This window comes from Clupea harengus, chromosome 16 (genome assembly GCF_900700415.2).
Source record: "Clupea harengus chromosome 16, Ch_v2.0.2, whole genome shotgun sequence".
NCBI lineage: Eukaryota > Metazoa > Chordata > Actinopteri > Clupeiformes > Clupeidae > Clupea > Clupea harengus.
In genome coordinates, this window is record NC_045167.1 from 8,617,342 (window position 1) to 8,632,341 (window position 15,000).

Consider the following 15,000-nt stretch of genomic DNA (forward strand, 5'->3'; position numbering starts at 1 on the left):
CACTCACAGATTCACAGACATGGATGATGGAAGCTGGCAGACACGTCTAGAACAACTCCAGGAGCTGTCCTTCCTTGAACAATATCACAACAGATAAACACACACACGCACACGCACACACACACACACACATACTGACTGACTGACAGACGTGTGTGTGTAAGCTAAAAGCCATGACTTGTTTCTGTCCGGAACACAAGTCAGTACAGGAGAGGGGGTGTAATCAGTCTTAGGCTGCAGTTACAGTCCGCCCCCAAGCACATGCACACACACACACAGATATCCCACTTACACACACACACACACACACACACACACACACACACACACACATCAAAACAAGACAAACATAAACTCCAATCCCCGCCAGACACACACACACACGCATTCATATTCCCACACAGAAACCCCTAAAGTGCACACACACACACACACACACACACACACACACACAATAAGGTCTTGCTTCCCGCAGAACCTAAGTTGAGCTGAGTTTCTTCAGAGGGAAGGTGACTTTATGAGGTGCGAGTGGAGCTGGGACACACCTCTGTTCTTTTATTATCAGCACAGAAGGGTACACAGACACACACACACAAACAGTTAGGGAAGAGCTCTACACACACAGCCCTTCTCACTCACACACTCACACACACACAGTTAGGGAAGAGTTCTACACACACAGCCCAACACACACACAGAGTTAGAGAAGATTTCTGAAGACACAACATAGCAAAGGCACGCATCTGGAAAGATGTTAAAGCTGTCAGAGCGGTCTCAAACGCACACACACACACACACCCACACACACACACACACACACACACACACACACACACACAGGTATATTCAGGGCTGGAGGATATTTTTTTCATGATGAAGGAAGTTGAGAATTAAGGTGCTGATTGAGGGTGTCTGTGTGTGTGTGTGAGTGTGTGAGTGTGTGAGTGTGTGTGTGTGTGTGTGTGTGTGTATGTGTGTGTGTGAGTGGTGTACATGCACACACATGTGTTCAAGTGCCAAAGAGTGGGGTGTCTTCTCTTATACTTCTATTTCCCAGAATTCAAATGAAAACATCACACCTGATTGGCTGAGCTGTTTAAGACCACTCCCTTTCTCCCTCATTCTCGCTCTCTCCCTCTTTCTCTCTCTCCCTCTTTCTCTCTCTCCCTCTTTCTCTCTTTCCCTCTATCTCCCCCCTCTATCTCTCTCCCTCTATCTCTCTCTCCTCTATCCCTCTCTATCCCTCTATCTCGTGACATTCTGAACAGAGGGTGACACTCTTACCTCATCTGCCTTCTGGCCTGTAAACTGAGAACTGTGTATTATTCACGAGGAACCTGTACAGCCTTGCACACACACACACACACACACACACACACACACACACACACACACACACACACACACACACACACACACACACACACACAAATAAGAAGGTACACCTATGCATATCACTACTATGACTACAATAAGTCTATATCTCAAAAATGAATGCATACACACACATAAACGCAGCATTACAATTCCTACACACACACACACACACACACACACACACACAGAAAGTTCCACATATACATCCTCTGGGCATACACCTTGTACAGTATATGCTGCTCTCTTTCCCACTGAACAATAGCAGCACTTACAGTCCTATATGTTACTGGGCAGCAGGCTCAGTGACAAGAGCCATTAATCACACACACACACGCACACACACGCACACACACACACACACACACACACACACACACACACACACCTGTCACTACAGAGAAGAGGAGGGAGGCCAGCAATCATGTCATGTCCATTTCTGGGGCTTGAACACTCAGAACAAATGCCAGTAAAGAGGGCCAGGTGTGTGTGTGTGTGTGTGTGATAAATTGTCGTCTCTGCTTTCCTTTGGAGACTACCCCAATCCTCAGGGATCTATAATTCTATGGCAGCAAGTCACCTGCCAAATATACACAAACTGGCCTGCAGACAGGTTTATGGGCAGGACACTTCTGCAGACACAGACACAGACACACAGACACACAGACACACACACACACACACACACAACTGGGGTCCCTGGTGCAGTTTAAGTTTGAGCCCAGAAGGATGCCGCGACTGATTCTACTATCATGGGATTCAAGGCTTGATTTGGTGGATTGTTAGATGGATGGTTTGGGCTGTGCCACAGAGGACTAGGGGTGGAACAATACTGAACAAACCTCTACTAGCTTTGGACCAGAGGCAGAGAACATCCTTCATCCATGGGCCAGGGAGAGAGAAGGTAAAGGATGTGTCTGTTGTTCAAAGCAGATCAAACTACCCTGTGTGTGTGTGTGTGTGTGTGTGTGTGTGTGTGTGTGTGTGTGTGAGACAAGACCTGCTCCGATTCACTTCACTAAGTGTATGTGACCCAGCCTCTGACTCCAGCCCAGTTTAGTCACGCTAAATGGACTGTGAGATATCCTCACTCTGCCTTGTGTGTTTGTGTGTGTGTGTGTGTGTGTGTGTGTGTGTGTGTGTGTGTGCCCATCTGCATATGAGAAACCCCACTCCACCACTGACCTGCGGCAAATTCTTGGAGTGTGTATGTGTGTGTGTGTGTGTGTGTCTGTGTGTACTGTATTACGTGCGGTTGGCTGTTGTACAGACGGGTGCTGATGATGTGATAACCCATTAAAATCATTTCCAGGCACATGTCAACTCAATGGTGGCACGTTAGAGAGGAGCTCTCTCGCACGTTTTGTGTGCAGCTAAGCTCTGGATGATAGAAGACTCTTGTGCGCAATTCTGACAATGCAAACACATACTCCTGTCAGAGACAGGTATAATTTGCACACACACACACACACACACACACACACACACACACACACACACACACACACACACACACACACACACACACGTCAGACTGAGGTCGACAACCAGATACAAGAGCAAACAAAACAACAGACACATTGACACACACTCACACACATACACACACCCTCACATCTTGTCAGCGTGAGGCTTTAGCAGTGGCACATTTTCAGCAAAGGATAACAGAGGCTGAGTGATCTCAGCTGCTGCAGGGTGGCTACTGGCTATGCAAACACACACAGACACACACACACACACGTACACACACACGCACACACACACCAATCAAGACCAAACATGCATGATCAAACACAGATATGTAAGAGGGAATGTACACACATGTAACACACACAGATGCAAGTGTGCACTGATCTTTACAGGGTGACGGAGGGAGAACAGGGCTGGCATGAGTGAACATGCCAACCAGCCAGATGCCAGCCTCAAGAGCCCTCTACACATGACAAACCTGCTACACTGTTTCACACACACACACACACACACACACACACACACAACACACACACACGACAGTGTGACTGTGCATGGGAACCCAGCTACCCTCTTATAACTAGGCAGAGGAGTAGGCTATATTAAGAAAATAGGCTGTTTAGTGAGTGTGTGTGTGTGGGGGGGGGGGGGGGGGCATTCCTATGCCACAGCGCAGACACACACACACACACCCACCCACCCACACACACAGACAAACAGAGAGATAGATAGACACACACATATGCGTGCATTCACAATCATACACACACAAACAAGAGACAGTTGCACGCACACTCGCTAGATACACACACACACACACACACACACACACACACACACACACACACACAGGAGCAGGAAACAGTGTAGGGAGGGGACAGCTGCATTCCTCTTCCTGCCTGCTTCTAACACTGCTGTTGTTTGTTCCTCAGAGTCACCTGACCAGCAGCCCATTACGACCAATATACTAGGAACAGGAAAAATGAGCTTACACACACACACACACAGTCCACACTCCCTTTTTGTCTCCCGTTCTTGTTCTTTCTGTGTCTCTCCATCTGTGTTTCTCTGTCTCTCTCACTCCCTCTCTTTGTCTCTCTTACTCACTGTGGTTGTCTCTCTCTCTCCCTTGCTTTTTCTTTTCTTTATATCTCACTCTTTTCCCTTTGTCTCTCTTCAACTGTTTTTATTGTCTCTCAGTCGTCCCACACTCGTTCCTCCACACTCAAGACTTGAATCCCTCTATCTCTCCCACTCCCTCTCTCATTCTCTCCCACTCCCTCTCTCATTCTCATGGGGCAGATGTACTAACATGCTAGCGCCCGTTTCAGGCGTACTACTTAGGCGTCACAATGTGCGTCTAAAAATATGGCATGGTACGTACGAACAGACCGCACATGGACTGCATTCTGCATTCCGCCTGCTGCAGGAGCGCAGAATGACAAGTTGCGCTTTTCTGACTTACGCATACTCATTCGTTGGAGGGTCATGGGAAAAGAGTGAGTTTTGGGGCAAAATTATGGGAGGAGAAGCGCAAGGAGTGACTGATTGCACATTTTGTTGCATGTATGAAAACTGCAGGAAACAGCGAACTGATCTGTTTTGTGGTGAAAATCTTCTGCCTTCTGAAAGCAGGTGTGATCCAGATTGTGACGCATGAATGAGAAACTTCCAGAAACAATGGAAGCAGTATTCTGAGCACCAGTTTTGCTCATTTGTGCCGTGTTAAAAGCAACCTTTACTTTCGTTTGCCTTTTTATGTCTTGCCATCACCTTTTCACTTCATCCACTTCCCTACGTGTAGATGCATGCACACACACACACACACACACACACACACACGTGTAGATGCCTGCTACACTATTTAATCAGTTTGTTATAGCTTTTTTTCCAGCTGTGTAAAATTACTGCCTTTTATTACTGCCTTGTCCTCTGTTTGATGACATCATATTAGAATGTATATTTATTTCCTGGTCGCTAAACTTTTGAATCCTTTTAATGTCGGTTTAATCTGCCCCACAGTGTGTGTGTGTGTGTGTGTGTGTGTGTGTGTGTGTGTGTGTGTGTGTGTGTGTGTGTGAGAGAGAGAGAAAGAGAGAAGTCGCTGTTTACGCTGCCCCAGTAGTCACACATGCTAAAGCACTGAAATAAATACAATAAGCTGTCTTTTTTCGTTACTCAACCATTCCTCCCACCCACGCATCTCTACAAAGATCCCAGTGTATTGCAGGAGTGTAACTAGTCAGTGCTTTGGGTAAGCAACTCCTGTTTATTTTTATTTCAGATGACACTTAAAAGAATGGCCATCAACGGCATGCTGTCATTGTAAACTGTTATTACGATACAAATGAGCATAGCTAAGACAACATTAGAGCTACAAGGTGAACAGCTTGTGAAGCAATGCATTGTGGGATACAGTGTAAAATGATTATATTTGTATTGTTCATAAAAGCACCACCACCATGGCACAGCTAACTCTACAGAACTACGCGTCAAACAGATCCGGGCCGGCCCCGGCTGCCCTGCGGCGCAGGCACGCTCCGACATTACCTCCTTGTGGGTGAGCTCCAGCCAGGCAGTAAAGAGAGGCACCTGCAGCCCCCCTCTGGAGCCCAGCAGTGACATGCTGTCCTGGATACAACCACGGGAGAGAGGGGGGGCGGGGGACAGTGTTAGAGCACACACACGTACACACACACACACACACACACACACACACACACACACCCCACAATCACATAAATGACAATCACATAAAGGTCTAATGGGGATCACAAAATCAACTGTCGAGTGCACAGTAGTAGTCACCAGGATCCAGCAGAATGTTTGAACACAGTGTGTGTGTGTGTGTGTGTGTGTGTGTGTGTGTGTGTGTGTGTGTGTGTGTGAGTGCCCTTTTCAGACAGCAGGAGTGTTATTCTTTGGTGAGGCTAGATGCACCTCTGATTTGACCCTTTCTTCCTTTGTAATTAATATAACACATACACACACACACACACACTCTTCCAAACAGAGCAGCCCAGCGTAATGTGCTTTGGTTTAAAAATGTTAACGACGTCAGAGTTATTCCAGGCATTCAAACACACCTCTCGACGACCTGTGAGTGTCTGGGCAGAAAGTAATTACTTTAAAAACAGACCCAGAAAAAAACACTCAGCTGATCTGACATTTCACTCTGGAGCTTCTAAAAAAGGAGTGGTTTTATGGTCCTGTACATTCTGTATGTATGTGCGTGTGGTGTGTGCGTGTGTGCGTGTGTGTGTGCGTGCACATGTGTATTCTGAGCATTCTGTATCCAAAGGTGAAACAGTCTATATCTATGTGTTTGTGGTAGTGAGTGTGTGTGCCTGCACGACTGTGTGTGTGTGTGTATGTGCGCGTATGTATGTATGTATGTATGTGTGTGTGTGTGTGTGTGTGTGTGTGTGTGTGTGGTGCGTGTGTGTGCGTGTGTGTGTGTGTGAGCGTGTGTGTGCGTGTGAGTTTGAGGGGCCCTGTATCACAGGAGTTAATGAGCCATAGAGACCCTGGCTGTGGCCCATTGTCAGGCCAGACTGGAGCAGCGGGAGGCCGGCCTATAGTTTGTTTGTCCCTGGGAGCTAAATATGAGCATGTCAGACCTGCTTCTCCTCCCAGCAATTAACCTACTGCCTGACACCACGAGCATCGCTAAGGCCAATTTCAGAACTTAATTTCTCTAGCATAGCTATATGCAAACAGCAACCAATGGGCATTCATTAGCATTCTTATCAGTACTAGTCCATGTAGTTTGAGGTAAGTTAGCATGCTATTAGCATGGTTATCATTAATAGTAAATGCTAAGCATTTGCGTTGCTCAGCATTTGTACTATCTGTAATAGTTTGTGCTATCTAGCATCACACATGAGCATTCCTGCAGTCTGTCACTCTGTGATTAGATGTCTGACGAAGTCTGGGAGGGCAGATGGCTGTCGGGTCTGGTGCATTCTGGGAATGCAGATGATCGCCCAAGTTGTAAATAAATACAGTCTGAAGCGTGTGGCAATTAACACCTTTGAAATCATATCCAAGTGTAAGATGCAAGTGAGAACATCTAGAGCATGCACACCCCCCCCCCCCCCCACACACACACACACACACAGCTGTGCATGCAACAGCACATATCACTCACTTAGACACACATTATTTTTTTCTTTCTCTCTCTCTCTCTTTCTCTCTCTCTCTCTCACTTACTCAACCACTCTCTTTCTCTCTCTTTCACACACACACACACACACACACACACACACACACACACACACACACACACACACACACACACACACACACACACACACACACACACACACACACACAGAAATACGTCCCAGAACCAGACGCAGTCGGCGTTGTGTAAATTCTTTGTGTCTGGTATCCTAAAAAAAAACACACGACCCGACTGAAATGCATAAGACTCAAACCTCTGAAACTGCCCAAGACACAGCCTTACTGCACCACACAGACACACACTGGAGAGGGCAGATGCTAGAGGTTTTAATTAATTAAAAATCAACACTCCCAGAGATACTAACTATGGTACAAAGCGGCTCAAACTGATTTCAGATCAGGCCCAGATAATTTGTTCGGTTCGCATTCGACTGTTTCGATTCGGACCCAGAACAGGGATGCAGTCTAGTCATCTGCTCACACAGAACAGACTGAGCATCTGATGTTGGAACACATGATTCTGGATTGGATGAGTCAGGAATGGATGAGACTGGAATGGATGATTCTGGAATGGATGATTCTGGAATGGATGAGTCAGGAATGGAGTCCACTGCAATGTGAAGATGGACTGCTTCATTTTCAGTGCTGTGGTCTTCCTGCCCCCACTCCTGTCCCTGTCCTGTGGGGTCGTATTTTTAGGAAGGACGGCCTGACGTCACTTCCTCAGACGTAAACATCAAACCCCCTCAGTCCAAGAATACCCAACTCTGTCTGAGGCCTTCCTGTTTGGACCAAGCCTGACACAGTATGTGTGTGTGAGTGTGAGTGCGTGTGTCTGTGTGTGTGTGTGTGTGTGAGTGCGTGTGTCTGTGTGTATGTGTGTGTGTGTGTGTGTGTGTGAGTGTGTGTGTCTGTGTGTATGTGCATCCATCTCTCACTTGATGTTCCCTTGCTCTCTCTCGGGAAAAAAAAAAAAGTGGGACGTCCTTAATTCAAATAAAGCAGGAATTTCAGACATTTCTTTCCGGTCTCCTTCACTGTGACAACACCAAAACTGCTAATCTCACTAGCTCTAATCTCACAAGCGCGAGTCTCACAGCGTAGACCATGCAGCTAGGTGGCTATAAGGGTCTTTTACTCTTGCCAGGTGCAGGCTAGAGCAGGATCCCCTCTTGCATGAGCTAACATTTGGGATTAAGCCTGATCATAGCCTCTAAAAGCTCCATCAGACAGAAGGCCACTAAGACGCAGTCTTGTATATTGAGTGCATAGGGATGCTTAAGGACCTTGACCTACTCCTGATTTCAGAAGACGTAAGAATAGATTCCAATTTAGTTCTAAAAGTGAGGGAATCTTCTCCAGACACTCCTCAACAATCCCAGATCAGTTCTAAGAGTAAGTGAATCTTCTCCAGACACTCCTCAACAATCCCAGATCAGTTCTAAGAGTAAGTGAATCTTCTCCAGACACTCCTCAACACTCCCAGATCAGTTCTGGTAGACCCTCATCAAGCCCTATCACAATCCTGTCCAAACAGCTTCCTGCCCAAGACACCCTTCCTGTCTCAGACATGACCTCACAGGAAGAGGATGAGTGAAGGCAGCACGGTGGCTTCCCCTGGCCTGATTAAATGAGGGCCAGGGCTGCAAGGCACCACACAGAGGTCAACTCAGGCCTGAGATGTTGGTCATCTGTGTGTGTGTGTGTGTGTGTGTGTTTATGTGTGTGTTTGGGTCGTGAAGCTAATCAAGGCTGGAGGTTGTGCTGTTCAATGTGTATTCGTCCGTCTGTGTGGTCGAATGATTTTATGTGTATTACTGTGTGAGAAAGAGTGAGAGAGTGAAAGAGCGAGAGCAAGAGAGAGAGAAAGTGAGCTGGAGGGAGAGAGAAAAAGAGACGAAGGGAGAAAAAAAATGTCAAAGAGAGAAAGAAGTAAATGCTACGGATGAGAAGTAAAAAACAAAGAAGGGAGGAGTTTCTGTCGAGATTGGCAGCATGGAAATCAATCTGAACGGTTACCATGGCGGCATATCCACAAACAGCAGACAGCAAAGCCCTCCTGAAAGACAAACAGAACTAACACCGACTGGCACCAGCCTGCTCAATACACACTCTCCTGACAGAGGCACACACAGGCATTCACAAACACATTCACCCGGGCTGAGGACGACAGAGGGACTGTGGAGACACACACACACACACACACACACACACACACCAGTGACATCCACACCAAAGAGCCTTTCACACACCAAGCAATGGGCCACCTAACATAGGCGTGTCAGTCTGGACGAGTACGCTTTGAGCACATCCCCTAAAACCCTGTTCAGATTATCCTCTACATAACATAAGGACATGGTAGACACACACACACACACACACACACACAAGCAAACAAACACACACACACAGACACACACACACACACACACACACACACACACACATACACACACTCTACTGCAGGGTTTTACTTCACGCCGTTGCATCTAATTTCATCAGGATTTCCAAAAAGTTCTTTGAATCTTAAACACCCTAATCTTCCTTTCTGTATCAACACACACATACACACACTCTCCCCATCCTGTACTAACACACCCAGTCTAACTGTGTGGAGAGAAAACCAAGAGGATAGCTTTGTTTCTCTCTCCCTTTCACACTCTCTTCCTCTGTGAGAGCTTCTCCTCTCCTTCACTTAATGAGGGCAGGATACTCTTTAAGATGGCTGCCAGAGAAGAGAGTAAAAGAAAGAGAGAGACAGAGAGACAGAACGTGAGAGAGAGAGAGAGAGAGAGAGAGAGAGTTGGAGTGAAACCTGAGGCGGTGAGGGAGGGGACCTGCCTCGCCACAAAGCCTTCATTCAGCCTCTAATAAACAACAGCACAGGGAGGACAGCAGGAATCAAAGCACACGGAAACTGGAGACGCTGGTCTGGGTCCTCTCTGACGGAAGTGTTTAGAGGGGAGACATCTTTCTCTCCTCTCACGTCCTCCTGTCCCCTTTTTCTTCCTTTCATTCCTCTGCTCCTCCCTCTTTCCCCCTCCGCCTCTCCCCTCTTTTCTCCTCTCCTCCTTTGCCATTTCTTCTCATGCAGTCTCTTCCCCTCATCCTCTCTCATTTTCTGTCTTCTCCCCTCCTCTCTTCTCCTCAACCTTTCTCCATTTCTTTCCTCCCCTCCTGGCTCTTCTTGTCTCCCCTTCTCGTCCCTCCACTCCTCTGTACTCCCCCATCTTCTCCTCCTCTCTGCTCCTCTCTGTATAAACTGAAGACAGGCGTGTCATCTCACGAAACACAAGAAGAAGTGTTCTTCTACAGTGTGTACCTCCTCTGTCTGTGTGTGTCTGTGTGTGTGTGTGTGTGTGTAAAAAATAAGTTACATAATAGCCACCTACTGAGACAATCGGCAGATGCCCAGGGTCATTCCCAAACTGTAAACTTTAAATAAACTATAGGGGGTGAAGTGGGCAGAGTGTGTGTGTGTGTGTGTGTGTGTGTGTGTGTGTACATATGTTATTTCCTGTATTTTGTACCCGATGAGTAACAGTAACAGCCTTTGACTGAGCCTGCAAAGGCCCCGGGGTTTCTGTGTTTGGATGTTGGAGGGGAAAACAACACCGTCTCTTGGCCTGAAACACAAGCTGCCACCTCTCCATCCGTACACACCTGTTTCTCCAGGCACCCGCTGCCATTAAATAATAACATTCCCCATCTTCAGATGAAACACATTGTGAGAGAGGCAAGCCAATCGCCGTGGGAACGGATACTGTTAATGACAGTGGTCCGTGCGCAGCCATCCAGCGGCGTGACTGCCACGGAGATGAGCTTCATTGACAGCAGCCTCCACCTACCTTGTTGTAGTAGTGCAGCTGAACTGAATGCCATTGGCCGTCACTGACCCCGCCCGGGACGAAGGGGGCTACTATGGTCTTGGTCTCTCCTGTAGAATTGACAGGACATGATACAGTTAGTGATTAAATACGATCAAATTAAATCACTTCATTTTAAACTCTTTGTGAGGACCTCTTTAATAGTGTACCCTTCATACACTGAGCATAACACCATCTTATCAATTTAATTCAATGATGTCACTATTTGTAGTGTAAGCATACCCTCATCATTCTCTCAGCATCTACGATTGGGCTTTTTCAACCTCACATCTCTGAACCCTGACTAGAAACTAACCTCAGTCACTTTGACCACATAAATAAAATTAAGACATTGTGGCAACTATCACAACTTTTACGCTAACATACGAAAACTACACTTTTAATTATAAACCGGACACCACTGCTAGTCTTTCACTAACATCACAGAATCCACTCGGCCTCTGTTCCCGTGGCGACACCAGTCATACTCAACAGCGAGTCGTGTTGTATCGCCCTGACAACGGCATCTCCGTGAACAGCTATCTATCACATTCTGAGAGGCCATTATTCTGTGTCGGGCTCTTTCCTGGCGTCTCAAAGAAGCCCATTGAGCCGAGAGGCACCGCACAATCACACTGGGCTTAGCCAGGGATTTATACACACTGTTTGCCAAAGGCTGCGGCTGCCTGGGTGGAATCCACAGGACTGACTCGGTAAACACACACACACACACACACACGCACACTCAAACACACTCAAATACACACACACACTCCAACACTCACTCACTGTCTCACACACTCACTTGGTCTCTCACACACAAACACACACACACACACACACCCTGCCAGATGTTAGTCAATGGACTGGAAGAGGAGGACAATGGCTGTGCTTGTGTCTATGTCTGTCTGTGTGTGTGTGTGTGTGTGTGTGTGTACAGCAACCTAAACATGCTCAAGAGGGTAAAGGAGAATGGCTATGTTTGTGTGTGTGTGTGTGTGTGTGTGTGTGTGTGTGTGTGTGTGTGTGTGTGTGTGTGTGTGTGTGTGTGTGTGGTTTGTATGTGACAGAGGAGATACTGAGCACCAACTGCAACAGGCTGAAAAGTTTCTTCAGAGAACATGTGACCTTTTGACCTTTTAAAGGGTTTATCATTAACATGCCTGTTAATGTGAGTCCACATTAAAGGAGTGTGCTTTACAGGAGAACAGTGGAGGCATTATAGGAGCCATGAGTGCTAGTTTGTGTGTGTGTGTGTGTGTGTGTGTGTGTGTGTGTGTGTGTGTGTGTGTGTGTGTGTGTGTGTGTGTGTGTGAGAGAGAGAAGGCCACAGAGGCAGAGTTAGTGAGTGTGTGTGTACAGGCACTTGTGTATGATTTTTAGAGTGTGTGTGTGTGTGTGTGTGTGTGTGTGTGTGTGTGTGTGTGTGTGCGTGTATATACATACAGGCTACAGGTGTGTGGTTATGGGCGTGTGAGCTCACAGTGATTTATGTTGTACCGTGAGAACAACACAAAGCATACCTGCTCTGCCTTCCCTAGTTTTATTTCACACAACCACAGTGCACACACAACCACACACACAACCACAGTGCACACACAACCACACACACACACACACACACACACACACACACACACACACACACACACACACACACACACAGTGCACACACAACCACAGTGCACACACAACCACACACACACACACACACACACAACCACAGTGCACACACAACCACACACACACACAACCACAGTGCACAAACAACCACACACGCACACAACCACAGTGCACACACAACCACACACACACACACACACACACACACACACACAACCACACACGCACAGTGCACACACAACCACAGTGCATTTGTGTGTGCCCACAGAAGTGTGATCACAAAATGTGTGTGAGTGTGTGTGTGTGTGTGTCCAGCTGTTTCCTCATGTAAACCTCTGCTTGATTGATTAATGGAAGTGCCAACACTTAACAAGTCATAAAGCCTCTCTAACAGCCCATTCCATTCTTTTATAAAATGGACACACACACACACACACACACACACACACACACACACACACACACACACACACACACACACACTCAGAGCCCTTTCTCCAAGCCAAATGCCCCCCAAAGGACTCTGCATACACTTGCAAACATATGCAATAACGTAGACACAAATACACTCTCTCTCTCTCCAACACAAACACACACACACAGGGAACTCAACACCTACCAATCTGCTCAGCTGTCGGCTTGATAAGGTTATTTACCCGCTATGTGTATCACGGGAGTTATTAGTACATTAAAGAGATTTATCTACAGACATTTAGAGATAACCAACTATTACCCATTAGTGCTAATCAGTTAGCGCTGATAAGGGCTTTAATATGGATAATACACTAAGAAGTGCAGGGTTAGGGCAATGACCTTAGGTGCAATGCTAGCAGTGGCTAATAAATTAGCGTTAACGTCTAAATAGAGACTGACCTGCAGAGAAGGTGAGCTGGACCTGCTCCTCAATGATCTCCACGGCGATGAAGTCATGTTTCTCATTGAAGCGGCCATTGTAGAGCAGCAGTGCATTCCTGTCCTGTGTAGCAAACCTGAGAGATACGGCAAGAGCAAAAGGTGAAATAAGGCAGAAGAAAACACAATACACAAATGTAACATATACGTGTAAACTCTCCTATCTTAAACAGCAAAGCTGGGCTAGGGTGCTCACATAAATCATACTCAATCAAACATTCCTATCCACACACGCGCACACACACACACACACACACACACTCCTCCCAGGTTGATTCCCAGGGTAAAAGGGCAAGTGGTGTCTGCCACTGAGACAAAGGAGTGAGGCACTGAGGCCTGAGAACCAAAAGCGCAGGAGGAAAATGACCTGGAGAGGGCAACAGAGCAGGAAGAGTCTCCATACCTGACCTAAAGGAAACACACACACACACGCACAATCATAACAAGCATGGCTAGGAAGCAGGAAAAGTCTCAATTACTGACCTCAAGAAAACACACACTGATGACCACCTGTGTCTGACCCAAGTACCAAACACACACATCATCAAACGCGCGCGCACGCACAGATACACACACATTACCCTAGAATCAGCAGTCGAGAAAGCAGGAAGTGTGTAAATACCTGAGCAGAGAAAAACACACTAATGACCCAAGAACCAAACACACACACACACACACACACACACACACACACGCACGCACGCACGCACACGCAAACGCACACGCACACGCACACACACATACATACACTAATGACCCACTGCATATAACCCAAGAGCCAAGAGCCCCCTTCACAAATGAATGTACAGTATCAGCTAAAAACGACACGGGATAGATATCTCATTTTCATTCACACTCACATTTAGTCTTCCATAACGGTAAAGTAACTGGTGTCGTGTATTCCCACCAGACTGTATTTACCACCAGACTGGGATGCTACGGCGCATGAACCTCTACAAGGCGTGTAAAACATGCGGGCTCGCACGCCAGGTAACCTAGCTCTGAACTATCCTAGCTATCTGTAGCTTTGACGTTTTCTTTACCATAGCAACTAGGCAACCATAGCAACCAGGAAACACTGTTTGCTGCATAGCCTGGAGCAAACTTGAATCAGTTCACCAATAAAAGGCAGTCTTGGGTTCAAAGTGATCACAAACACTTGACATAGACATGAATTAGTCCTGAGAGAAATAATGGGACATCAATGGAGTTAGGGCTTACTCTGATACCAATGTAGTCTATGAAGGGGGAGAAGTCCCCCCCCCCCCCCCCTTGCCCTTCTCAAAAACGGGAATCTTGTGTTTCGCATTCCCACTGGAGCCGTGGCAGTAGATTAGCGTTAATGTTACTGGCTCGCCAGGGGATCGATTCATGGTTCAACTTCACCATTTAGCTCCCATTCCCACAGGGCACCACTCGAGCATAACAGCGAGCAATAAACGGCTTTCAGTGTCAGTGGGAATTGGGTAAGGATGAAAGACAACACAAGGAAGCACGGAGAGAAGACTACAAAGGGAAGGAGAGAGAGAGGAAGAGAGAGGGAGAGAGAGCAGCGTAAGACCAGTGGTGA

General features: G+C 46.9%; 1 protein-coding gene across 2 annotated transcripts in view; it reads right to left on the reverse strand.

Moving 5' to 3' along the window:
• celsr1a (cadherin EGF LAG seven-pass G-type receptor 1a) overlaps positions 1 to 15,000 on the reverse strand; it is a 103,693-nt gene that overhangs the window by 41,271 nt on the left and 47,422 nt on the right. For both annotated transcript variants that reach the window (XM_031582649.1, XM_031582648.1), the window contains exons 4-5: positions 13,392 to 13,507; positions 10,878 to 10,966 (exon numbers count right to left, since the gene is read on the reverse strand). In XM_031582649.1, the coding sequence (XP_031438509.1) occupies positions 10,878 to 10,966; positions 13,392 to 13,507 (205 nt within the window). The remainder of the gene's footprint in view (positions 1 to 10,877; positions 10,967 to 13,391; positions 13,508 to 15,000) is intronic.